General features: G+C 43.3%; 1 protein-coding gene across 1 annotated transcript in view; it reads right to left on the bottom strand.

The window, feature by feature from the left end:
• lrp4 (low density lipoprotein receptor-related protein 4) overlaps positions 1–22,037 on the bottom strand; it is a 36,718-nt gene extending 14,681 nt beyond the window's left edge. The window contains 23 exon segments of the mRNA XM_056278294.1: positions 203–289; positions 435–575; positions 1,046–1,177; positions 1,735–1,924; positions 2,699–2,900; positions 3,145–3,250; positions 3,776–3,857; positions 4,153–4,361; positions 6,128–6,253; positions 6,994–7,170; positions 10,783–11,000; positions 14,006–14,162; positions 14,336–14,566; positions 15,142–15,267; positions 15,653–15,787; positions 16,415–16,421; positions 16,424–16,480; positions 16,482–16,539; positions 18,018–18,121; positions 18,123–18,148; positions 18,476–18,511; positions 18,514–18,594; positions 21,920–22,037. Of these exon segments, the coding sequence (XP_056134269.1) occupies positions 203–289; positions 435–575; positions 1,046–1,177; positions 1,735–1,924; positions 2,699–2,900; positions 3,145–3,250; positions 3,776–3,857; positions 4,153–4,361; positions 6,128–6,253; positions 6,994–7,170; positions 10,783–11,000; positions 14,006–14,162; positions 14,336–14,566; positions 15,142–15,267; positions 15,653–15,787; positions 16,415–16,421; positions 16,424–16,480; positions 16,482–16,539; positions 18,018–18,121; positions 18,123–18,148; positions 18,476–18,511; positions 18,514–18,594; positions 21,920–22,037 (2,806 nt within the window).
• Between the last annotated feature and the right edge of the window lie 5,572 nt (positions 22,038–27,609).

Here is a 27,609-nt window from a genome sequence, read left to right as displayed (position 1 = left end):
CTAATAACACTTGTGTCATTTATGTGTTGATTCACATCATAGACTGGCTCAGAAAACAAGCTTGTGCCGGTTAGCACATTCCAATGTGTTAACCTGTTAGTGGTTATCATAGAGGACATCAGGAACCTTCTGTTCCATCTCACAAGCAGATTCATTTACCACCTAAAAGTACCTAAGGACTGAACACTGAAGTTGTTCTCACCAGTAGAGATGATATCCTCATGAGCCGTGCCATTGATGTTGGCCCTGCTGACTTTCTTCAGTGTACTGTCAGACCAGTACACTTTCCCTGCAGGGGGCGTGCACATTGTTATGAATTCGTATAGCAATTCTCTCCTTTCTTACCATTTATGTCTCAGGCAAGAGTTTTAAACCAGCATTTAAAAATTTAGGACAGATACGTGAGGAACACAGACAGCCACATAAAAATGTACCTTCTTTGGGGTCAACACCGATGGCGATGGTGTTTTTCATGGAGCCGTTTACAGCTAGCACAACATCAGCAAAGTAAGGGATGTCCAGAGAAACCATCCTGATGTCCGTCCTCCGAGCAAAAATCAGAAAGCTGTTCATCCCTAAAAAATATCAAATAAATTACACACATCAGAGTAGTTATCTGTGTACAGGAACCTGCACCTTCCTAATATCGCCAGGGCCTCTTAAGCACCTCTTATCCTCATGTATGGAACAAAACACCTGATGTTGTGATAGGAGCTGAGTTTTCATGGCTCTGGGTGTATCTGGTGAATGAAGCTATCTCTTATCTCATCGAGCAGAATTTCAGTGAAAGTTGTATACCATGTTGGATCATGCCTATGCGCAAGATCTTGGGTTTGAATCAAACTTGTGATCGTTTGTCGTCTGCTTCTTTTCCTATTTTTCCACCCCATCTTTCCAAAACTCTCCATTTTGTTATCCGATAAAGGCAAAACTGCCAAAAAATAATCTTCAAGGGTCAGGATTTCCAATCCTCAAGTCATTCAAGGTTAAAGTTATTGAAGATTTACATTTGTGTATTTTAGTGAATGTCGAGTTTGAAACCTACCATGTGTGCAGGTCTTTCCATCCATCTGCAGGTTGACACCAGTAGGACAGGCACAACTGGAGGCTTTGGGAGCTGGAGCCAGGAGACACAGGTGACTGCACCCTCCGTTATTCACTGCACACGGGTTATGCACTATGAATGGCAGACACATAAAAGGCTTTACTCACACCCCGTCTTTAATTTTGAGATGACAAATTACAAAATAAACTGTATTTATGCCCTTCGTGAAACTATTATTATTTTATGTCAGATTGCTGGGAACCACAGAGGAAGAGGAGAGGAAAAATTGGCAGAAAAACAAAGACAGGCAAACAAAGACAGGCAAACAGACAAACTGTTAGAAACACGCAAAGCTGAGATGTTCCAAAAACCAGGGCAATATGGGAAAACCCCTCAGATCACTGAGATCAGTGAGTCTTCTGCTTGGTTTAGCCCCAGGTGCTGTCTGCCCGTTGAAGGACTGATCTGGGATCAGTTTACCTGGCCCCCTAATCCAAAACCCAGATTCGGGATACTGGATATGGGCTTTGTGAAGGGGGTTGGAGGCGGTAGGATCGGAGGCAGGAAAATGAAGATACTGGAAGGATTCTTTCTATTGTCAGAACAGATAACACAATGGCAAAGGGGCAGACGCAATCACTCTTAGTTTAGAAAAAAAATAAAATAAAAAATTGCAGACTCGCAAGGACCTGTCTCACGGTGATGGTGGAACAAGTGAATGTCCATGAGGTTCTCCAGGTTTTCAGCAAGTGTATGCCGTCCCAGCCCGGTGTGTTTGTCGGCGCTCTGGATGCTCTTGGACTGCCAGTCAGTCCAATATAGCTTGTCCTCATGGAGAGTCAGCCCAAAGGGGTGTGGCAGCTGGCTGCCAATCAAAACCTTCACACAAAAACCAAGGGAAGAGAATGTATACTTTTACTAAAATGGACAGACCTAGGGTTTGTCTAAAAATATCTACAATCACTTAATCAACTGAAGGTCATGGTGGAGGCATTAGTCAGAGGGTAGGAAAATAACTGAACATGTGAACATGCTGCTGCATCTTTTTCTTAATGTACATCTGCTATATTTTTATTTCTCTACCAATGCTCTTGATGCATCCTGCTTTTATATATAAATATACATCTCTTTATTTTATTTTATTTTTTGGCAACAAGTACTTCAGTTTAGTTTAGTACTTTATATATTTTAATATTCTCTATAGTGTTTTGTTTTTTTTGCCGTTATATTCTGGCTGTTGTGTGTATTTTTGACATTATGTGCGTTTGGATTGTGCGACTTGTAGTGACGCTTTAATTTCCACTGGGATCCATAAAGTAAGTAAGTAAGTATCTCTCTATCTATATCAGTCTTGACAGGTCATTAGTCCATCAAAGGAACCACAAAAACAGTCACACCCACACCCGTGGACAATTTCAACTGTTTAATTAACTTGCTGTGTATGTCTTTGGACTTTAGGAGAAAACCCACAAGAACACTTGAAACAATGCAGACAGCTCACAGAAGGGCTACCATAGAGGAGCAGTATTATTACCTAGGTATTATGAAGTGTTACCTTATTACCGCAAAGCAAGAAGGTTCTGCCCTTTTCAATTTAACAAAAACAACAATTACAAGGCAGATTTTTTTTCTGCTGGTAGAAGCCCTCCTTACCTGTCTGTCAGAGCCGTCAAAGTTGCCAAACTCGATGGTCTTGACGCCAGCATCAGCCCAGTAAAGGCGTTTGGTCTGGTAGTCGATGGCCAGCCCATTAGGCCACGTGAGGTTGGAAGAGATGATTACAATGCGACTAGATGCATCCATTCCAGCACGCTCAATCTTAGGGTTGGCCCCCCAATCAGTCCAATACATGAACCTACAAGGAAGGCATAAAACAATGGTTTATACAGTGCATGTTTTCTGTTCATTATTACATAATCCAGGATTTATATATTAATTTTTTTTTTAATTTTGGCATTGAAATTCAAATTAACTGATTGCAAGATTTTTTGTAATCATTGCTCTAAAAATTATAATTGTTGATGGCTTTTGCACAACTATTATTATTACTTTTGATTTAAAGGTTTTTTTTTGTTTTTGTTTTTTTAAAGTTATCTCACCCTCCAAGAGGGTCAACCACAATGTCCCTTGGCCGGTCCAAGTTCTCCCATATCAGCACGGTCCGCATGCTCCCGTCAGCATTGGACACCTCGATACGATCTGTACCTGATAACACACACAGTCACACTTTCAAATAATTTTATAAACTCCTTAGTTAATAATGAAAACTACCATCACAAACACATCTCATCTCATCATCAGCCACTTCTCCAGGGTCGGGTCACGGTGGCAGCAAGCTAAGTAGGACACTTACATATCACAAACACAAAAATCTTATATTCAGCAGTAAATCTGTATAAGTCAGAAATATGATTTGACATGTAGATATCTGAAATGCACAAGTCAGTGAATTACTACATGTGTGAATGTGTTAAGTAGACAGTAGATATGCAGATTTATTTCTCTTTGTGAAAGTGTTAGATTATGCTGTTTGCACACAAAGAAATATACGATTCCCTCATTCTTTTATATATTTGCCAAGTTAGATACTTTTTAAGTGTGCAAATACATTTTTAGATATTCTTTGTTGTCTCTGTCTTTTGTGCTTTTGTGTTTTTTAGGTTGAACATCCCACTGAGGAAATTCCTTAAAAGTACAAACTTGTCTAACAAACAAGGTGAAGGTGCTCACCAGCGTCAGTCCAGTAGAGCTTGTTGGTCAACCAGTCAATAGCCAAACCTGCTGGACTCTCCAAACTGGTGTCAACCACCACCTGATGGGGAAACACACACACACACACACACACACACACACACACACACACACACACACAAAAACATCTCACTAAAACTTCCCTCTTCATCCATTGCCAATACCCAAATTAGTGCCTGCTATTGTAATTTTGTATTCTCTCCAGTAGGGGTCATATTTGCATGCACTTCTTATGGTATTCTGCATCTGCTCTGCTCTGAGAGGAACAAGTATCCATAATTGCATGATGGAAGCATACCAAGCTAATGAAGTCTGGTTAGCTGTGTGGGGATTGTACAGTCAAATGCATCACCAACCTCTTGCTTGGTACCGTTCCACTGTGCCCTGTTGATGGAGTCGGTGGTGACGTCCGTCCAATAGATGTAACCCTCTTTGGCATCCCAGTCCAGCGCCACGGCGTTACGCACATCTGCCAGAGGGATGACATCATCGGACATGTCCTCTGTGTCAAAGCTGATTCGTCGGATGTCCGTCCTTCGGGCAAAAAGCAGGAACTTGTCAAGACCTGATTAAAGACCAAAGGTCTTCTGTCAGTGCTCTAGGTTCAACAATGGGGGGGTCAACATAAAACACAGCACAACAACACTAAGACAGGAAATTAGCAGTCCTTTAAAAGGAAAGCAAACAAAACCCATGTTTTTATGGCTCATTTCCTTTTACTAATGTTTAATATTTTGAGTCTGAAATGACAGATTTGTTATGAATTTAAGTCACATAACTGTAACAATTTTTACTTGAACATTTTTTTTTGTGGATTTTCCCCCTTTTTTCTCCCCGATTGTACTTAGCCAACAACCCCACTCTTCCAAGCTGCCCCTGTTGCTGCTCCACCCCTCTGCCGATCCAGGGAGGGCTGCAGACTACCACATGCCTCCTCCGATACATGTGGAGTTGCCAGCCGCTTCTTTTCACCTGACAGTGAGGAGTTTCGCCAGGGGGACGTAGCGCGTGGGAGGATCACGCTATTCCCCCCAGTTGCCCCTCCTCCCAGACAGGTGCCCCAACCGACCACAGGAGGCGCTAGTACAGCAACCAGGACACATACCCACATCCGGCTTCCCACCTGCAGACATGGCCAATTGTGTCTGTAGGGACGCCCGACCTAGCTGAAGGTAACACAGGGATTTGAACCGGTGATCCCCGTGTTGGTAGGCAACAGAATAGACTGCCACGCTACCCAGACGCCCCACTTGAGCATTCTTACACAACTCGAATATGGATTATGTTTTCTTTCACCTTCCGATTTTGTCACTAAAATCTGAGAGAAAAAGTTTACTTGAAAATTGTAGTAAACTTTCTAACAACCTAAAAGGTAGTTTACTTGGCTAAACCAAGGTAGACTTGAAAGGTGCCAAACAATTTTTTTACTTTGATTATAAAGAAAATGATCTAACACCAATATGGGTGGTCATCATAACTCACCACTGCTCACTTACCTCTGTTTGAAAAAACCTAGTGTAAAACTACATTTCCAAAATATATACAAGCCAGGTCCGAAAAGGAAGGTCAGGTACTACTTTACCCTTCTTTGTCTAGGCTTCAACTTGTCAGAAAATTCTTTTGACTGTTCACAATTTATTAACATAGAGCTGCAGATAGGTGAGGACGAAATGCCTGGTTTTCTGTAACAGTGCTTTTATATTAACTTAAAATTTGTAAGTGAAATATAGTCTTCCATCAGTGCAATCAAACAGGAATTGTGTGCATACTGTATGAAGACCTGTTAATTCCCTAGACTATATCAATTTAACCATTTTCTTGTCTGCTTATTGCAGACAAGTAAACTGAAAATAACACTATAAAGTCATTTATGTGATCTATGTAAGCGTCCCATCGAGCCACATTTCTTGTGTGAAAAAAACTCACATGGCAAATAAGGCAGATTCTGCTTCTAAAATAATTTTAACATCCCATTTGGCTATATTTTGGGATACACAATTACTATATGGCTTAAACGATCATACTAATTTGCTGGGTTTTATGGTAATTACTAAGCTCATAAATTTGATGACCACAGTTTTTTTGTACATTTTTCACCCGTAAAGCCAAAATCTTGACAGTTTTCTTAACTGCAAATGCAATTTAATGTTGCAGTATTGCCCATATGCCAGTTTTTCTACACATATTATCATGAAAACATTCAATGACAACATGCAATTTTACACAATCATCTCTGCGGCCCTACATTCACCGGTGTTTGTGTTTAGAATCAGGCTTGGAAAAGTTGACTCTCTTCTCTTTTCACCAAGTCACTAATATTTGCAAACTCACTTTTGGCGCAGTTGTGGTGATCCAACTTCTTGAAGCCCGTAGGACAGGCACAGGTGTAGGTCTTGTTGCTAGGCAGACAGAGGTGGCTGCAGCCCCCGTTATTGGTGCCACAGCGGTTTCTGCCACCTGGGGGTGTTAGAAGAGTACGATAATGACTGCTCTATACAACATACTTCTAGCACTCAGAAGACACAACACTAGCCTGCATACACGTGTGAATATGTGTAAATTCTTGTCTTCTTTTTTTTTTTTTGCTTTTCCCCCTCAATTTCTCCCCAATTGTACTTGGCCAATTACCCCACTCTTCCGAGCCATCCCGGTCGCTGCTCCACCCCCTCTGCCGATCCAAGGAGGGTTGCATACTACCACATGCCTCCTCCGATACATGTGGAGTTGCCAGCCGCTTCTTTTCACCGGACAGTGAGGAGTTGAGCCAGGGAGCTGTAGCGTGTAGGAGGATCACGCTACCCCCCCCACCGAACAGGCGCCCCAACCGACCAGATGAGGCGCTAGTGCAGCGACCAGGACAGATACCCACGTCCAGCTTCCCAACCGCAGACACAGCCAATTGTCTCTGTAAAGATGCCCGATTAAGCCGGAGGTAACGTGGGGATTCGAACTGCCGATTCCCGTGTTGGTAGGCAACGGAATAGACTGCTATGCCACCCAGACGCCCAATATGTGTAAATTATTGGTGTATGAGTGAGTGTGTATGACTGTGTGTGGGAGTGTGTAAGTAGTCTAAGTGCATAAGTATGCATGCGTACGTTTTGTGTGTGTGTGTGTGTGTGTGTGTGTGTGTGTGTGTGTGTGTGTGTGCATTGTGTACATGCCTGTTTGTCCATATGCAAGACGTTTGCACCTACCTGCAGGTTGCCTCTGAGGATGCAGGGTGTGGATGTCCATGGGAAAGTGTAACTTGTTGCGAATGATCTCCTGATTTTTTCCAGTAAACTTATTAGCGCTGTTGATGCTCTTGGTGTGCCAATCTGTCCAATAAAGGCTGTCTTCAAACACTGTGATGGCAAATGGGTGTGGCAGACCTGAAGTGAGAGAATCATATATCAAAAACACCAGATGAAAAACTAATAGCGACAGCAAAAACCACTAACAGACCGATTACTCGTTTCAGTAATTAGACATCTGCTTTGCAAGTATTTTTGTATGTATGTTCAAATCAACACTTTATATAATGAGCCTAGAATAATGTCGTGACACTTTGGATATGTAATGCCTCTTTCCCCCCACACATATGGAAAGGCATAAATACCATTCAGAAACACTCTTTTAACATTGTCCCAAATGAGAGCTGTTTTCAATTAGCCTGCTTCTCATCGGCCTGTTACGAGTTATCTGTGGCTCGGCTCGCCAAAAGAAGAGGGTCTTCCCTTGAGCCTCCCTTCAGTAATACCACTTTTCCATCTACATCATCAGCCGGATCTTTAAACACAGATGGAGGGGTGCTCCTCTAAAATGATATTTGTATCCCTAGCAACACATGCCCAGACCCCCCCGCCCTCTCTCCCCCCCCCATCTCCCCCTTTCTCTCTCTCCCCCCTCTCTTGCTCCGCTCTCTCTCTCTCTCCCCTCCCTCGCTCTCGCTCTATTTAGTGTCACTACAGAACACTTCACTGGCATGTATTCATCACTGATAATATTGCCAAAGTGTCTGAATGTACCATGACAAATAATTATGTAGACTAAGAACAAGAAGTAACAGGAGAATGGAGCTGCCATTAGCATATTCAAAGGATAAATAGAAACGCAATAAATGATGAAAGCACTGATGTAAACAAAATTGGTATAAGTTGAATACGACAGTCAAAAACAGTTAAGGGCAGTTTATTTTCTCTTTCTGAGGGTAGTCAAATAACTGTGTTCTCTCACAATTAAAATCAGCATGTTTACATTGTCACCTCTCTCTCTCTCTCCCTCCCTCTCTCTATCTATCTCACTATCTCTCTCTCGCTCTGTGTAGAGCGATGGGCCAGTTTGATGAGAGTGCTGAGTGGATGGAAAAAAGCCGTTTCTGTTTTATTTCTGTTGCAGCCACATGGACTTTGTGGTGAGGGTGCTGGCATGGGCCTTTTTAAAACAGAGCTCTTGGTTTAATGACAGTGTTTTACAGCAGAGAGTAAAATGTCAAGTGGTAAATGGCTTAAATTGGAGAGAGACTAAGAATAATAATGAGTCATTAGGATCCAAGTGTGTATGTTTTTTGCATGTGTGAGCGTTTTTTTTTTAATTGTGTTTGTGTTTGTACACATAATGACACATAATGAATGGAAAAAAGTGTTATAACTTATACGTTTTTTTTAGTTTTCATCACTAACACAGCTGGAAGGCCTGTACCCCTTTAGCATCTTTACAACCAACCCCTCAACACAACCACACCTCTCTCCCCCCGTCTGCGCCTCCGGCTCCAGGTGTGTGTAGAGAGAGATCCGGGGCTGAATAGGGGTGTGTTTTCTGATCTTATCCTGTCGGAGATGCATGGGTAGACCTGTGTGAGATTAGGGGAGGGGGTAGGAAAGTGGAACCCCTCCCCTCCTTTTCTGGGACAGCTGGGGAAGCAGCTGCCAGCCAAGAGGGCGTTGTCGACAGGGGTGGGGTATGGGGGCGGGGGCGGGTACTCCACACCCACCCGCCCACCCACCACTCCATCACATGTACTTTTCAAAGTACTGTCCCCATTGACCTACTCTTGATATCGCCTCTTACCCTGATCCCTTCGAATCAACAACGCATCCTCTCTCTGCACACACACACACACACACACACGCACATAAAGAGCCTGACCACCCCCATCAAGGTGCACAGGTGCGCAGGCTGGATAGTGGCATCAGTCTTGACACCTGCCCTGCTTACATAGATCCTCATGACAGAGGAACTGGCGCCCACCCAGTTATTTCTCACACAAAGGTGAATGGACATACATGTACACACATTGACATTCCTGCACAAAGTGAATTTTCTCAGAATACAGAGCAGACATGCACACGCACGCACGTGCGCACACACAAACACACATGCGCTTGTATACACAGACTTGCAGATGCACGCGCCCGCACTTGCACAACCCATTTGTCCTGTCTGTTGTCTGAGCAAACAGAGGCTCTGGTGGAAGGACAGGGCCAATTACAGCCTTTTATCCTGAGAGCACACATCATTACAGAACGCTCAGAGGGCCACTGGCACACACCCATCTCTCCCGCTAGCTCTCTCTTTCGGCCTCTCTCCCTGTCATCAAACTTTTCCCCTGGCCACTCTCTTTCTCCGTCTCCTTCTCCGTCTCTCTCACTCCCTCTGTCTTCTAACATTCCCCTCGTCTTCTCTCTTTACTCTTTAAAAAAGTCTCTCCATCATGCCATCTGCCTCTTGCCCATGCTCAACTATTCAACTCAACTGAGCGCGCGCACACACACAGACACACACACGCACAAACACAAATCTAAGATTAAGTTTATTGCATAAAGGGTATGGATGACTCAACAACGCTGCCATCCTTTGTTTTGTCTTAACTTTCTCTGCGGCCTGGAGGGAGGGAGCCAGGTAGCAGTTGTGTGTTGGGGGTGCTCACTGCTACAAGTGGCCTAAGATTACAAGGTTGTTTGTTTGTGTGTGTGTGTGTGTGTGTGTGTGTGTGTGTGCGTGTGTGTGTGGATTGGTAAAATGCCTGGTTGTTTTTCCAGGGCAAATGGATATACAACTGTACATGCCAGAACACACACACACACACACACACACACACACACACACACACACACACACACACAAACAATAGCTTTTCTGTAGGAATTAGCAATGTAAGCAGACGCGCACACAGCCTGAGAGGCACTGGATTTATGTTTGACATTTAGTGTGTGTGTGTGGGGGGGGGGGGGCGCATGCGCACACACATACACATCCGTGGTTCTTTAATGGAAATATGGCATTGATTAACTCCACATGGTATAATGAAGTAGTCCCAGTGTGCTACATCATACATCTCTCCCATTGTGTCTCTATGTGTGTGTGTGTGTGTGTGTGTGTTGTGTGTCAGTTGTGTGTATTCTTGAGTGTATCATATGTGACTGTGTGCGTGTGTGTAAATCAGTACCATTGTGGTGATCAATGAGAAACTGAAGGGCTGAACTCTAGCTGGAGTTGTATGCGCCTTATCTATGCTCTCCTTTTTACACTCATTTATTGCAGCTTACATGGAGCTTTCATAGCCCGGGGCAGGCTAACTGTTGCTAACATTGAGCTTTGATTATTGAAGCGCTTTGTGGAAGAGCTTTGGGTTAAGGGTCTAATCAGTTGCCACCATACCAAGAAACAGACAGGAAGCTGCAAGAATATCAGGGTTTGCAACTCTGCCCACACTGCCTACCAGCACACACTATGTACTACATAGAAGATAACGTACATGCACGTTATCACACGCCCCCTAACTCGAGCTAATGCTATACAAATGCATGCGTGCATGCACACATGCATGCACACACACACATGCACACACACATTCTCTTTCCTTTATATGGGCAAACGTTCTTATCTTGTTCCTTTTTTTGCCTAACCTTTAACTTGCTCTCGTGTAAAGTGCATTGCACTTTGGTGAACAAACCTTGCTGTATAGATGCAATTTGATAGATTAATCTATTTATTCTGTGTACCTTGACTAATGATCGCTTTGCGGTTGCGTCCATCCAGGTCCGCTCGCTCTATGACGTGGTGCTTGGCGTCAACCCAGTACATGCGGTGGCCTGCATAGTCGATGGTGAGTCCGTTGGGCCAGAAAAGGTGCGTGTCTGCTATGACCCGCCGGTTGGAGCCGTCCATGTTGGCATACTCGATGCGGGGGGTGTTCCCCCAGTCTGTCCAGTAGATCTTACTGTTTGTGTATGTGTGATGATAGTGGTGGGATGGGTGGTCAGGTATGTGGGGGTGGGGATGGGGGGTGGACACAGGGTATTCACCATTAGTACAATTCAGTTTATTACCAAATATGATGATGCCATCTATTAGTATCATACAGATACTAGGTAGTAAAGCCTTGGATCCAAGATAGCACTATATATTTCGGTGACCAAACTTAAATCTCCTTTTTAGCAAACAAAGCAAATATGTGAATAGAAAAGTTCCGCTGTATACAGGTATTACCCATTTGTCATGACAAGTTCTTCCTTTTTTTATTCCATTCAGAAAATATTAGTTACTAGAAGAACCCCGCTACAATGTAGCGGTTTGGTTATCCACCCGTCTAAATCTCCCTCCTCTTCATCCTGCCAGCTAACCGCCTTCCCCCTGCTCCTAAACCCCCCCACTCCAATCCCCTCCCCCAATGCTCAGAATCGTCTGAAATGCCGAGAAAAGTGGTTTTTAGCCATTTTTAGAAAATGCATATTTTGCATAATTATGCATAATTATTTTAATTTTCTGCTATTTTTCTGGTCCTCTCTGGAACAATACCTACCACCTCCAAAAAAAAAATTAGGATCATAAGTGCATTTCCACAAAAATGCATATTTTGCATAATGCCAAAACATTTGTAAGTCCCAGAAATTTTTTTTTATATAGGTGAAAAAATCAAAGATGCTCAGAATCATCTGAAATGCCGAAAAAAGTGGTTTTTAGCCATTTTTAGAAAAATGCATATTTTGCATATGTATGCATAATTATGCATAATTTTAATTTTCTGGGATTTTTCCCGTACTCTCTGAGACAATACCTACCACCTCCAAAAAGAATTAGGATCATAAATGCTTTAGTTTTCGGTCCCGCTATCTACACTAACTAACTAACACACACACACTAACACCACACACACACACATTACGAAAATATAGAAGAACCCCGCCACAATGTAGCGGTTTGGTTAACCACCCGTCTAAATCTCCCTCCTCTTCATCCTGCCAGCTAACCGCCTTCCCCCTGCCCCTAAACCCCCCCCCCCCCACTCCAACTCCCTCCCCCCAAATGCTCAGAATCATCTGAAATGCCGAGAAAAGTGGTTTCCCCCCCCCATTCCAACTCCCTCCTCCCCAAATGCTCAGAATCATCTGGAATGCCAAGAAAAGTGGTTTTTAGCCATTTTTAGAAAATGCATAGTTTGCATAATTATTATAATTATATTTTAATTTTCTGCTATTTTTCTGGTCCTCTGGAACAATACCTACCACCTCCAAAAAAAAATTAGGATCATAAGTGCATTTTTGCAAAAATGCATATCTACTCATATATTTTCGTAATGTGTGTGTGTGTGGTGTTATTGTGTGTGTGTTAGTGTAGATAGCGGGACCAAAAACTAAAGCACTTATGATCCTAATTCTTTTTGGAGGTGGTAGGTATTGTCTCAGAGAGTAAGGGAAAAATCCCAGAAAATTAAAATTATGCATAATTATGCAAAATATGCATTTTCTAAAAATGGCTAAAAACCACTTTTCTCGGCATTTCAGATGATTCTGAGCATTTGGGGGAGGGAGTTGGAGTGGGGGTGGGGTTTAGGGGCAGGGGGAAGGCGGTTAGCTGACAGGATGAAGAGGAGGGAGATTTAGACAGTTGGATAACCAAACCGCTACATTGTAGCGGGGTTCTTCTAGTATTTTGCATAATGCCAAAACATTTCTAAGTCCCAGAATTTTTTTTTTATATAGGTGAAAAAATCAGAGATGCTCAGAATCATCTGAAATGCCGAGAAAAGTGTTTTTTTTTGGCCATTTTTAGAAAAATGCATATTTTGCATATTTATGCATAATTTTAATTTTCTGTGATTTTCCCTTACTCTCTGAGACAATACCTACCACCTCCAAAAAGAATTAGGATCATAAGTGCTTTAGTTTTCGGTCCCGCTATCTACACTAACTAACACACACTAACACCGCACACACACACATTACGAAAATAGATGAGTAGATTAGACTTAGTTGGCTGTGCCCTGCAACAGACTGGCAACCTGTTCAGGGAGTCTCCATGCCTTCCGCCTAATGCATGCTGGGATAGACTCTAGCCTCCCCTTGAACCAGAATTAGATTAAATGGGTATAGATAATAGATGGATGGCTGGAAAGTTGTAAAGGCGGCTGTCAATAAAATTAAACCTGATGCAGATTTGACCTATTTGTAAGTTGTTGTTTCTTGCATTCTGTACAGAAATACATCCATCCCTTCCTTGATTCCCAACCAACTTCAATATTTAGACATTTAAATCTTCTTAGGTACATAAAGCAACCACCAGATTTTCTTCAGGTACTTTACTTTTTTTTTTTGTTACTTAAATAAGATGTGTTTGCATCCTTGTATCTCGTGTCTTCTGTAGAGGATGCCCACCAACACAAACTCTTGTTATGTGCAAACTTACTCGGCTGTCGGTAAACCTGAGCTTGACATTTTTCTTGAAGCTAACGCTGTACGGCAAGTAAAAAGGTAAGCAGATTGTTGATTAAAATCAGTATTCTGTTTTTGCAAACAAAAACCTGCCGTGACATCTGTTCTGCTCTCTGTCGTTCATCCATTTTCACCAGCCTTAGAGGCGAGAGCTTTAATTTAATGATATCTTCAACTGGCCCATACAAAAAAAGCTACCTAATAAGCTAAATAAGGTTTCTAGCTTTAAATGTCTCCTGAGGTTCCACCACCACTGCAGGATGTGAAGCTGGAGAGAGACTCACAGCTCGCTGCTGCTCCTCCTATGAAATACCTGCTTCAAACAGATGCTATCATTAAGGCGCCACTGTGCTGCCAAATATTCAGTCCTGTTTTGCTTCTATGCCACACTACAACTGGGACAAGTCTACAGGGGATATGTATAGGAGTTTATATACTACATTTGAAAGCATCAGCTGGGAGTTGTGTGATGTTTGTGTGTTTGTCTGTATGTGTGTTTCCCTTAATGTCGTACCCCTCTATGGGGTGTAGCGCGATGGCGCGGGGCTTCTCCATGCTCTGCCACAACAGAACCTTCCGGTGGGTCCCGTCCAAATTGGCAACTTCAATGCGAGATGTCCCAGAATCGGTCCAGTAAAGCTTATCATGGATCCAGTCAATGGCCAAACCACCTGGACACAAAGAATGAGAGAGAGACAGACAGACAGACAGACAGACAGACAGACAGACAGACAGACAGACAGACAGAAGGGACAGAAGGTGAAAGTGCAAGAAATAAACTTACTTAGACAAAAAAGAAAAAAGCCTTGAATACTTGTGAGCGCAAATTGGCCGTTTTACTAACCTGGACTTTCCAGGCCGGTGGAGACCACTTCCTCCACATTGGAACCATTGAGGTTGGCCTTCATGATGCGGTCCAGGGTGACATCAGACCAGAAGACCAGCTCACGGCTATGGTGGAAGTCCAGAGCGATGGCATTTTCCAGGTTGTTCAGCAGTAAGGTGTACTCGGAGCGATGGGGAAGCACCTGACGGATGTCTATACGATTAGCAAAGAGCAATACTGGCTCTGGTCCTGATGAGTGAGACAGAGAAAACTGATGAGAGGAGGGTGAGAGGAAGAAAGAGACATACAGACAAAGACAGACATGAGGAAAGACAAGTGTTGAAGCAAAATAGAACAGAAAGAAAGAAAGAAGGAGTAAAGTAAGCAGTGAGAGCCGAAATAAAGAGGGGACATTTTGACAGTACAGGAGGAAGTTAAAAAGCGAGTTACAATGGATGGTCAGTTTTAATAACAACCAACATTAATCTCACTGAAATTGAAGGACCCAGGCCTACATAGTTTCCTTACCCACTCGTGACCTGGGTTCATTGCTGATGGGCTACAGATTGATAGTCTGCAGCCCACTTCTGCTGCATATCTAAATCTAGACCAGACCCTCCATGAGCTAACCTCACTCTGTCCAAACCCCACAGTAGAGAGACAGGGATACAGTTACTCCTAAAGCAAGCATGACCATGCAAACACTCCAGAGTTGTGTTTTCATTGTGGGTCACCCACCAGGCAGACCTGACTTTTTCCACTCTGATCACTTTTTTTTTGTTTTGCGGTCAAAAGGTTGAAATGCAGTGCAGAGAATTTTTTACCAAGAGCCTTGCAGCTGCGCTTATCAGGCCGGAGCTCATAGCCCTGCACACACCAGCATTGGAAACCCCCCTCTGTGTTGGTACAGCCCTGACTGCAGTAGCCCTCCTCAGCACACTCATCCACATCTAGAATGGCACACAGAGTCACAAGTCGGGGGAAAGTCGAGAAATACAGGCATCACATTTTTTGACAAGTTTTAAAATGAAATGTCGATATGGGCATTTAAAGAAGCAGGTCAGTGCAGTCTATGGTAAGGATCTTTGAACCTCAAAGTCATGTTTGAGATTTAGTCAGCAACTGACATGATTAAGATAAATAAATAAACAAACAAATCTACTTTCCACTTCACATTTCCAAAAGGGAACGCAAGGTAGTTAAGGTAATGTATTGATCTGCTTTACCGTGGAGTTTATAAATTTTAATAGCATCCTTGGTCTGCGATGCTGGATTCCATCTTCTTATGCAGCCACGTGCGCACATGCAGGCATGCAGACACACTGAAAGTCTTACCCTGGCAGGCCCTTCCATCATCCATGAGGCGGTATCCAGTGTGACAGGTGCACTGGACCAGGCCCCTGGCCATCTGACACTTCTGGGAACAGCCGCCGTTATTTTCATTACAGTTGCCCTCGCTGGAGCGCGGACCTACCCGCAGATAAGATGGATTACAGTATTGAATTAAGGAGGGGGGGGGGTGCAAAACACAAATCACCATTTCCTGCACTCGTAAACATACATGCACACACACAACCCAGCAACAAATATCAGTTTTTGGCATGCAATTTCATTTATACTTGCATTTTAAATTTCATTTTTGTTAAAGAAGTGAAAAAAAAGAGAGAACATTTTATTCGTTTCAAAGAATATCCATCGAGGACTGACCTAGCTACAACTTCTACCAAGGTGCTGTAGCAACATGAGGGTGTATATGATGTTCATAAATGTTCGTTTGGCTTATGAATTGTGTGGCTGAATTATACCGGCCTTTTACTATTGGCCAAGTAAACCCTATCAATGGTTTCCTAGACTAAACCTTTGAAATGAGGTATGCACCGAACTGAGTGTGGTAGCGACTGCTTTTCTTGAACTATTGTTTCAACACATGATCAACTTCTTTCATATTTATTCTTATTCAGTTATTTTTCCTTGTTTCTTATAGAAAACAATATTTCAAAAGTGACCAAAAGATGAAATGACTCACTGAGATGGACAAAGTGGTTTTATTATGATTAGTATCGTAAATGAATGAAGGATGTGTTTTATTGACTCCACGGCAGTCTCCTGGTGTGGGTGCTCATCAGTCCCATCTCCGCAGTCGTTGACGTCGTTGCACACCTTCTCTCTGACCAATACAGCGGCCGTTCCCACACAGGAACTGGTCTGGTGCACACGGTGGGCTGTCTGTAGGGCATGGAGAAACCAGATTTTTTTTTCAATTTTTGGATTTCTCCCCAATTGTACTTTGCCAATTACCCCACTCTTCTGAGCCATACTGGTCGCTGCGACCCCCTCCCCCCCGCTGATCTGGGGAGGGCTGCAGACTACCACATGTCTCCTCCGATACATGTGGAGTCGCCAGCCACTTCTTTTCACCTAAAAGTGAGGAGTTTCGCCAGGGTGACGTAGAACATGGGAGGATCACGCTATTCCCCTCAGTTCCCCCTCCCCCCGAACAGGCGCACCGACCGACCAGAGGAGGCGCTAGTGCAGCGACCAGGATACATACCCACATCCGGCTTCCGACCCGCAGACACAGCCCAATTGTGTCTGTAGGGATGCCTGACCAAGCTGGAGGTAACACGGGGATTCGAACTGGCGATTCCCCATGTTGGTAGGTAACAGAATAGGACCGCCATGCCACACGGACACCCTAGACCAGATTTTTTATTTTTAAAATTTTTTTTATTTTGAGATCCTTTATTGATCCCCGTGGGGAAATTACACTCTGCATTTAACCCATTGTAGCTGTGTAGCTAGAGCAGTGGGCAGCCGCCGTGCACCAACTCCAGTTTGTCTATCCATTTTCTCGGTCAAGGACACGTCCTAGACAAGAGTATAAACCCTAACATGCATGTCTTTTTTGATGGTGGGGGAAACCGGAGCAACCAGAGAAAACCACCGCAGAAACAGGGAACATGCAAACTCCACACAGACGACGACCTGGGATGACCTCCAAGGATGGACAACCCTGGGGTTCGAACCCAGAACCTTCTTGCTGTGAGGCAACAGCACTAACCACTGCGCCACCGTGCCGCCAAGATTTCCACTTAACTTTCACAGGACCTTTAGTAATTTAAGTTAGGTTCCATTAGATTAATTTGTTCCGAAACAACTTTGTCATTTTGCTGCATGTGTTGCCCGGCGCCGGGAACAGCACACGCTATGGCACAGAGCAGCGTCGCCTGTGAGTCACACACACTTTTCACAACCAAACTAATTCATCTAATACGTGTGCCCGCAGGACATTCAATTAACAGGAAAAAAAAAAAACAAAAAAACATGCAAATTCCATCTAGAGGGGTCGGGATCAAAATCAGTGTTGTGACAGTGCTGACCACAGCTAATAATTCGGTTTAAGCACAGTCCGCGGGCTGTGACAACCTTCCACTTAAAAGGGTAAATATTTCACCCAGAGGAGCTCCTTTCAAGGTGGCCCTTTATACAATCAGGGGTTGGCATTCCTATTGCACCTCTGTCTAAATCTAGCTCACGCGCTGCATTTTACAATGAAAAACATCAGCATGTTAATACAGAGCGAGCGCCGTCTAAGCTGTTGTTCCGGCTACAGTTCAACCTCGTGTTATATCCATTTGTTATTTGCTGAAAAAAAAAAAAAAGCACAAGAGGATAATGAGCAGAGGCACTTTCACTCAGCCTCACCAGTTTCTCGCAGCCTTCCTCATCGCTGCCATCCGAGCAGTCGTCCTCACCGTCACATCGCCATGACAACCTGACACATCGTCCAGTGCCACAGCGGAAACTGTTCAGCCGTGCACATAGACGTAGCTGCACGGGAGAAAAAGATATGTAAAAAAAAAAAGTAAAATATTTAAAAGATATGTAAAGAAACATGTAGATAGATATCGCACCAGCATCTCGAATGTTTACCATTTTGCTTAATAAAATTCTTATTTTTCTTCACCACAACTGAGAATGATGGAAAATAGAGACTAAAATTCAATGAAATCATAAAATCAGTTGTGGATGAATTTCAAGAATTCAACTGGTGAAATCTAAAATGCACACACACACACACATACACGTACAGGTGAGAAAATTAATTCACTATAAGCAAAGCATAATCATATGACTCATCATTGATTGGCTACTTACTGCAGTTCTTCTCATCCGATTGGTCATCACAGTCAATTCGCCGTCGCATCTCCAGCCAGCATTGATGCACATCCCACTGCTGCACATGAACTCCACTGACCTGCAGGGCTGGTGGGAGGCTACATATGTGCAAACACACACACACACACACACACACACACACACACACACACACCACACACACACACACACACACACACCACACACACACACACACACACACAGTGATTTTAGGGAAATATAATTAAACGAAATGTAGTCATATCAAAATAATACCCCATACTATGTTAACACAATTCAAATTGTAACAAATATTCTTAAAGGTTAGTGTGTGAGGCGAGAGAGAGAGAGAAAGTGTGTGTGTGTGTGTGCTTGTGTGTGTTTGTTGGGTAGATGTGGGCAAGATAAAGGAAGCAAGAAGGAAGAGAGAAACGGAATAATTGGGTAAACTGCAGCTTCAAACATGGACAATCTTACAAAGCAGGGCTTATCAGCTGACACACACAAATGCACACAGTGAGTGACTGAGTGCGAGAGAGAGAGAGAGAGAGAGAGAGAGAGAGAAGAGAGAGAGAGAGAGAGAGAGAGAGAGAGAGAAGAGAGAGAGAGAGAGAGATCACGCAAGAGAAGGGGGAGTTGGAGGACCCAAGGGAAGAGATGAATACAGCAAGCCTGTGGGATGATCAAAACACCAGGTGTCTCCTCCACAGAGAGAGAGAGGGGAGGAGATATGGTGAAAGAGAGAGGGGTATAAAGAGAGAGGGATCCGTACAGACAAGTCAAATAAGCATGGCACACCGTCTCCCACACTGAAACCCACACACACAACTATTTCAGCCACCGTTATGTGCGCTAACTTGGTCTCTCTCTCTCTCTCTCTCTCTCTCTCTCTCTCTCTCTCTCTCTCTCTCTCTGCAGTGGAGGGTCTTGCATGGCATAGCGGTGGTCAACGCTTTATTTCTGTGTTAAACCCTAATGTGAATGACAACTGCCCCTATTGTGCCCAGAGAGAAACAGTTTTCCATTGTTTTTTTGACATGTGTGAGGCTTTCACCCCTTTTTCAGCTATTAGAAAATTTATTTAGATCATCTGGGGAAAGTTACAAACCAAATTTTATTTTTGCTTTCAAATATAGCCAGTGTTTAAAATATAAATGCCAACTCTTGAACTACATTGCAGGGCAGGCAAAAATGGGTATTTATGTGAGCCGGAAAAAAAGAATTGCAGAGTCTGTAGAATGTATTGTAGACAAGGATGTAGACAAATTCACAACCATGTGGTGTTATAAAGGGGTGGGTGCTGCATTCAGCCATGGAGGATGAGCTGATTTTTGCTGCAGAGCTCGGATAAAAAGTGTCTTATCCGTTTTCCCCGTTTTTTTTTTCTTCTTTTTTTTATGTTTTGAGCTGTTGTTGAATTATTATTGTTGGAAATGTTAAAGTTGTATGTTAAGCTCATGTTTGTAAGTTGACAAATATTGTTCATATTGTTAAAAAGGTGTCAAGTATGTTTTTTCTTTTGTTAAATAAAGACTTGTTTTAAAATGTAAAAAAAATTCTCTCTCTCTCTCTCTCTCTCGTGAATCGGTTCTGTGATGGAAAATGAAGCCCTTATTGGGCAGGTTAATGTGAAGGAGTGACTTTGTTCATATTGTTGAAAAGGCGTCATGTTAAAGTCTGTTTCTTGTTAAAAACTAAACTTGTTTTACGATTACAAAAATGGAAGATGAACTCTTTCTGGGCATGTTAATGTAAAAAGTGTTAATGTAAAGGAGTGGCTTTGTTAATATTGTCAAAAGATGTGTCATTGTTACATTTTGTTTTCCTGTTTAAATAAAAATCAGTTTTAAAATTTGAAAAAAGTTTCTCTCTCTCTCTGTCACTCACTCACACACACACACACACACACACACACACACACACACACACACACACACACAAACCCATACTAACTATTTCCTTTCATCTATCCACCCATGCAGCCAAGCGCTCATCCCCTTTCGCGACGGCAATGAGCCATGCAAGTGTGAGTTTTTGTGACAGAGTGCATGTGAAACACAGAGAGAGAGAGAGAGAGAGAGAGAGAGTGAGAGAGAGAGAGAGAGTATAAGTGGCTCCTGTAACAAAGCACCCTTCATGTGTCTAGAGAGCACTCAGTCTATGCCAAGGAATGCTGTCTGAGGATGGGCTGTCTTATCCCTCCATGGAATGCCTGCACTCTCCTGAGTTCTGAGGGTCTCTCTCTCTCTCTCTCTCTCTCTCTCTCTCTCTCTCTCTCTCTCTCTCTCTCTCTCTCTCTCTCTCTCTCTCTCCTCTCTCTCTCTCTCTCTCTCTCTCTACCCCTTCTCCTCTTGCATCTCTCTCTCTCCTCCTTTCTGCAATTCTCTCAATCTTTTCATAGCTTTGATGCCAAGCCATATTTCAGAGGCTAAGCAGCAATTAAAATATTGGGATGTGGGAGTGGAGAGGGAGAATATCACCTCCTAGCTGACCATCAAATAGCAAACTAAAACCTTAAAGGGGGATACCAATATAAAAGGAAACAACCACACTCCCGCTGTGACACATGGGACAAATTTATGGGCGCACAAGTGTGTGTGTGTGCGCGTTTATAAATGCACATGTGCATGTTGCTGCAGGGGATGAAAACTAGTGAGTGTGTGAGATTGAGGGAACACGGGGAGATGCTGAGAGACCTCAGCACAGAGGGCCTGTGCCAATCAGCACCCACTCTCCAAACGCCAGCTCGTGGAATGGATATATAACTCTTGCAAATTTGGTACCAACTTTTAAATCACTGTCAACACGGCATCGTTTCACCTCCGCAATCCTGTACAACTACTTCCCATACTCAGCTTGACTTCGTGAGAAGGCGAGAGAGAGAGAGCGAGAGAGAGAGTGAGTTTTCCCATCTTTGATGCACACCAAGGGACGGGAGCCGTGGACTTCAAGCGGCAACTGTTGGCCAGGAAAGTGGGGCAAACTAATCAAACGACACGCCGTTTAAAAAAAACCCCAAAAGACAGAGGAGCCAACAGGAAACACGACCACACTTTCATTTTGTGACACACTTTCCATATTCTACCCCTTTGATATCTTTTATTGCTTTTTACTGTTATTACTTTTATTTGCGCACTTAACAAGTTTTGTCTTTTCACTCCCGTTTTGTAAAGCATTCGGTTCAGCCCAGCTTTATGAGTTCGTGTGTGTAAGTGGCCTGTATATTCTTGTGTGTGTGGGGTGAATTCTTATGTGTGGGTTAGTGCGTTTGTGTGCGAGTAGGTGCATCTGTGTGTGTCTGCGTGTATGTAATCTTTTTGTTTGTGTGAGTGTGTGTTTTCTGTGTGTGTGTGTTTATAAGTGTGCATACATGTGTGTGTGCATGCACGAGTTTTTGTGCACGTGTGTGTGTGTGTGTGTGTGTGTGTGTGTGTGCAAGCTTACAGCAGTCAGACTCATCAGACCAGTCCCCACAGTCGTCATCGCCATCACAGTGGTAGATGTCCAGGATGCAGCGGCCGTAGGCACACTGGAACTCCTCCATGCTGCACGTTGCTGTCATTACGTCAGACGCTGCACACACATTCATAGACACAGACACACAAGAATATTACACGAGTTATGCTTGAGCCCAGAATGCATGTTTACTCCAAACATACACATCAAGGTATAAACGCTCACAATATGAATCGCTCTCTCTCTACATACACGCGGGTCAGTCAGTCACAAATCAAATATAGATCAGGATTTCCCAACTGCTTGCCAACACCGTTGCCGTTCGACTACAATACGTTCCATGAGGCTTCACTTTTACATGGGTTGGCGTTACCCAGGGACTCGACTACCTTGGCTGCTTTTGTTTTTCCCAAGTAAGGTTTATTTCCCACTACAAGACTCTCTGTAAATTGTACTCTCTATGAATATTGACCCTGGGCTCTGCCACCACTGACCAAACCTCCCACCATAACATAGTAAAGAAAGGCATGGGAACCCCCGTTCTCTGTTTATAGCAGCAGGAACCGGTAAATAAATCTCAACACTTTTTATATTTGTGTATGTCTCTGTCATGACACATTGTTTGTCCATAGAGCTCACAATATATCCACATACACACACACACACACAGTCTCCATTTCTCTCCTCATATATACCCAGATTCTCACTTTTCTGTATCTCTAAACACACACACACACACACACACACACACACACACCACACACACACACACACAAACTTGGTGTAACGTACGGCAGTTCTCCTCGTCTGATCCATCCTTACAGTCGGTGTCTCCATCACAGTACCAGTGCTCGGCAATACAGCTGCCGTCCGTGCAGCGAAACTCCTTGTCCGAACATTTACGCATGTCTGGCAGAGACAAATGCACGCAGTCAATTCACAGGTTTATTCATGGGTTTGTATGCATGTGAGCGCAACTGTATGTACAAAATGTCTGTGTTTGTGCGCATTTGTGACTGTGATAGTGTGTGTGTGTGTATGCAGGCTATGTCAGACTGTGTGACTGTGTGTGTGCGTGTGTGAATGTGTACCTACCACACTGTTCATCGCTGTTGTCCCCACAGTCATTGTCTCCATCACAGTGCCACAGGCCTGCGGATACAGTAACCATTCTGACAGTGGAACTCGTCCTCCTCACACTGCCTGGGAGCTAGAGAGGGAGACAGGGGAGGGGGGGAGAGAGAGGGAGAGAGCGAGAGAGAGATCTTAGCTGAACAATATGTGACTTAATGTCATAAACTTTGGGATGGACATGACAAAATAAAAGACTGAAAATAAAGACCACTTATGACATGAAAGAAAATCACCCCCTTTCATGTCTGAATGTAATTACATCTGGATTTTTAATATGAGAAAGATAAAACCCCTGTTACAATTTGACGGCAGCAACAATTATCTATTCTCGCCCAATTTTTGCATTCCAACACCTACTTAGCTTTTTTAAAAGTCATATGTACTATTTGAATGCATGTCCTTGCATTCATTCCATCCATTATTCAAGCCGCCTATACCAACTGGGGTCACGGAACGCTGGAGCCTATCCCAGCAGTCATTGGGCAGCAGGTGGGGGAGACACCCTGGACAGGCCGCCAGTCCATCACAGGGCTAACAACACACACGCACAGACGGACGCACACACATCCACACACACACACACACACACACACACATCCACGCCTAGGGACAATTTAGTACGGCCAATTCACCTGACCTACATGTCTTTGGACTGTGGGAGGAAACCGGAGCACCTGGAGGAAACCCACGCAGACATGGGGAGAACATGCAAACTCCACACAGAGACAACCTGGGACAACCCCCAAGGTTGGACTTCCCCGGGGCTCGAACCCAGGACCTTCTTGCTGTGAGGCAACCGCACTAACCACTGTGCCACTGTGCTGCCCCATTCATTTCATGTTACACAGAAAATATATTCACTGAGAGAACTTGATCTTTTTTTACTTAATTTTAGATGCTTCTTGTATGACAGAATCAGATTTGAGAATGAAGGAAGAAGAAACAAAGGAAAGAAAGAAAGAAAGAACAAAGAAAGAAAGAAAGAAAGAAAAAGAAAGAGTGAAAGGACAGAGAGAGAGACGGAGACAGATAAGGGCCAGTAAGTACAGTAAATATTGAAGAAAAGGAGGGATGAGAGCTCTATTGACAGCAGGGAAAATGTGCCTTCTCATATAGTACAGCTCTGTACGGCGAGATGAGATTTCTCTCGGTGTAAACAGGCAAAATACATTGGAGCCTGCAGGCTGAGGCAGCATTTAAAAGACAGAATCCAACAGTGTGGTGAGCCTCCTCAACAACAACAAAAATGTCGGACTAACCATCAGACCTATCGGATTTCAAAGAACATCACTGACCCAGTGAAAGCCGCATTAAGTCCTGCCCAAACATTGGGTGCGACCGACAGCGTACAGATCGAAGCTGTAATACTAGACTGGAAGGACGACAGTTACAGTATCATGAACACATCTCTGGTATTCAAAACTGTGACTGCTGGTACATACAGTCTACATCTTCCTACTAGTTAAACACATCTGAACAGTGAAACGCATTTTCAAACTGCATATTCACTCTATATAACATGATCAAAGAAGCTTGAATCAGTTCATCTGGATACAATGTTTATTGAAAGAAAGGTTTCATCACTCCAGTGATGAAAGTTATTGACAGAAAGGTTTCATCACTTGGAGTGATGAAACCTTTCTGTCAATAAACATTGTATCCAGATGAACTGATTCAACCTGCTTTGATTTTCTTACCTGGATTATTGAGCATGCATCAAGACATCTATATTGCAATGGTTTATATTTCAAGGATGTAACATAATTGGAGGTAGCACAAATACACAGTGACTACATTTAATTTCACACACACCACTCCCAAAAAAAAAAGGAGATGAAAGTATCAAAAGGAACAGCATTGTACTATACACTCCCCTGAGGTTCACAAAAGCAAGATTCTGATTGATTTCACTACATTTTTCATGAAAGCTAAAGACGGAGATCCACAGTGAATCAGATGTCATTAGTGGTAGGATGCGGAGATCAGCCCCTCCCTCTTCTGAAGACTGTGACATTGTCTGTGTGCGAGTCTTTCTATACCTCCTTCTTTACAAATCTTTCACTTAACCTTCTCCCTTGTGCCCACAGTGATAAAGGAATCAATGGATTTTCAAAATAACGCCCTCTACTGTTACTGTGGCGATCAATAGTGTATGCCAGCCAAGCTCGACTGGGGCCAAGTAAACAGGTTAGTATCGGAGAACCATGATGGATGGCCTTGGAAAGGAAATGATCTATTATTTACTGCACGTGAGTGTGAGTGGGTCCACGTGTGCCTGTGTGTGTGTGTGTGTGTGTGTGAGTTGAGAAAAAAAACAAGAGAGGGTAAGAAGTGAAAAGGGAGAGAGAGCGAGAGAGCGAGACAAAGAGAGCAAGAGAGAGAGAGGGAGAAAGAGAGAGAGAGAGAGAGAGAGAGAGAGAGAGAGAGAGAGAGAGAGAGAGAGAGAGAGAGAGAGAGAGAGAGAGAGAGAGAGAGAGAGACAGAGAGAGACAGAGAGAGAGAGAGACAGAGAGAGAGAGACCATTTGGATGGCAGAGGACATCTTGGAGGATATAAATTTTGCTCCTTTCTTTCCAGACTATTCTTCTTGGGACTGTTCTGTTCTCTCCCCGGTGTGTTCCGACTTGAACACGAAACAAAGCAACTCTTAGCACTATTTCTCTCAAACCACTGTCTCAGCAGAGGTTTAAAAGAGTCTGCGTGCGGGTGTGTGTGTGTGTGTGTGTGTGTGTGTGTGTGTGTGTGTGTGTGTGTGTGTGTGCGTGTGTGTGCGTGTGTGCGTGTGTGTAGCAGGTCTCAGATGGTGCATTGAAGAATGTGCTAACTACATTTACATGTAGAGCGATATTCCCTTATCAGTCTTCTTACAATAAGTCCCCATTTGTGAATTGCAGCGGGTAAACACTGTCCCCATCAACAGAAAAAAAATATACCTGCAGATTAAGATCTGATTACTCTAGCTGGAATATGCAGACATTAGCAGTTTTACAAAAGCAATCCCATTTATTGTCAGTTTTTTTTTCATAATCAGCATAAACTCGGCTTCCTTGTTAGTATTTGGACTAGAGGGTGTATTCATATTTACAGTGGAACTGGTGAAACCTGAAACTGTACACAAACAGCTCCTCCCCTAATAGGACCTTCTCCTGGATAAAAGCTATAATCGGATAAACTGTGTGCCTTCGCTGTACTAACACAGTCCCCCCAGACAGAAGACTGCTACACCTCCGCCCTCCCATTTCCACTGGATACAGGAGTGACTGAATGAATAAATAAATAAATAAATAAATAAAAATGAATAAGTATTGACTTTCTCTCTTTGTCTCTGTTTGTCTTTGTCTGTCTCACTACCTCTTTGTCTCTCAGGCTTGTGCACCCATCAGAAAGGAAAACAAAGGGAGGTTAGAGGTCAATGTGCCCTCAAGACGCCCATCACTCAGACTGAAGTCAAAAGGCAGTGCGACATTGTCAGGCTCATTGTGTGTGTGTGTGTGTGTCTGCGGCGAATGCGCAAAAAATGTCAAGTTGTTTCAACTGTCTGCTATCTTTTTAAAATCTTGAACGTTGAAAACACACATGAATGTGCACACAGACACACAAAAATACATTCTTGTCTACATATTTGTTTGAAAACTCTGACAACTTCTGATATTTCAGAGGAGTGAAACACATTCTCTCCTTTTTAATCAATGAAATAAAACATCTGCGTGGGGAAAATCAGTGGTGAAATACATACAAAGGTGAGAGAATGAAGGTATAAAAAAAGGGGGTATTAAATAATAACTACTTTGGGGAGGGAGAGAAGGAGAAACGGAGACGAAATTTCCAGGGCATGAAAATGAAAAATTGATACCTGGCTCTCAGCACACAGACCCGCTGTGAGGAAGTGAGTGACTGTCTGTCTGTCTTGTCTGTCTGTCTGCTGATGTGTAACTCAGAAAAGAGGAAGATGAAATCAAAGGTAGGTAGGTAGGATGGATGGAAACAAAGAAAGGCCATCACAGAACTAGAAATACTGCCTCACGGTTGTATGCCTCCACCAACCAGTCCAGTGCAGTTTACATTCATGTCTGTCCAGACTCATCTAATATCAGGGTATCTGCAGGTTTCAGTAAGTTAAATTTAAGATTTTTTAAGACCTTTTTAGTGTCACTTGGAATGGAATTTAAGACCAAGATCTACAACAAAATATATACATATGGTTGACCTAATGCCCAAAAGCTGAATATTTAAACATTTGATTCGCGCGAGTGCAGTTTTATCGAAATGGTTAAACAAATGTATGTTTTGCGACACGTTGATGTTGTAACCGCATTTCTTGACGTTCAAACCGAATATTTAAACATTTGATTCGCGGAATTTCGCGCGATTGCAATCAGATAAGCTGAAGTCCTCCGTGTTGAAAAAGCTGCCAGAAACTATACGCTGCTGTGATTGGTTGATTCGCTGTGAGCATGATGACAAAACAACGAATCACAGCAGAGCGCGCGTTACATTAATATTACCTACAACCGTGAGTTGCAGGTAATATTGCCATGGTATCG

The sequence above is a fragment of the Lampris incognitus genome, chromosome 4 (genome assembly GCF_029633865.1).
Source record: "Lampris incognitus isolate fLamInc1 chromosome 4, fLamInc1.hap2, whole genome shotgun sequence".
In the NCBI taxonomy this organism is placed as follows: domain Eukaryota; kingdom Metazoa; phylum Chordata; class Actinopteri; order Lampriformes; family Lampridae; genus Lampris; species Lampris incognitus.
This window is presented reverse-complemented; position numbering and strand designations above follow the sequence as displayed.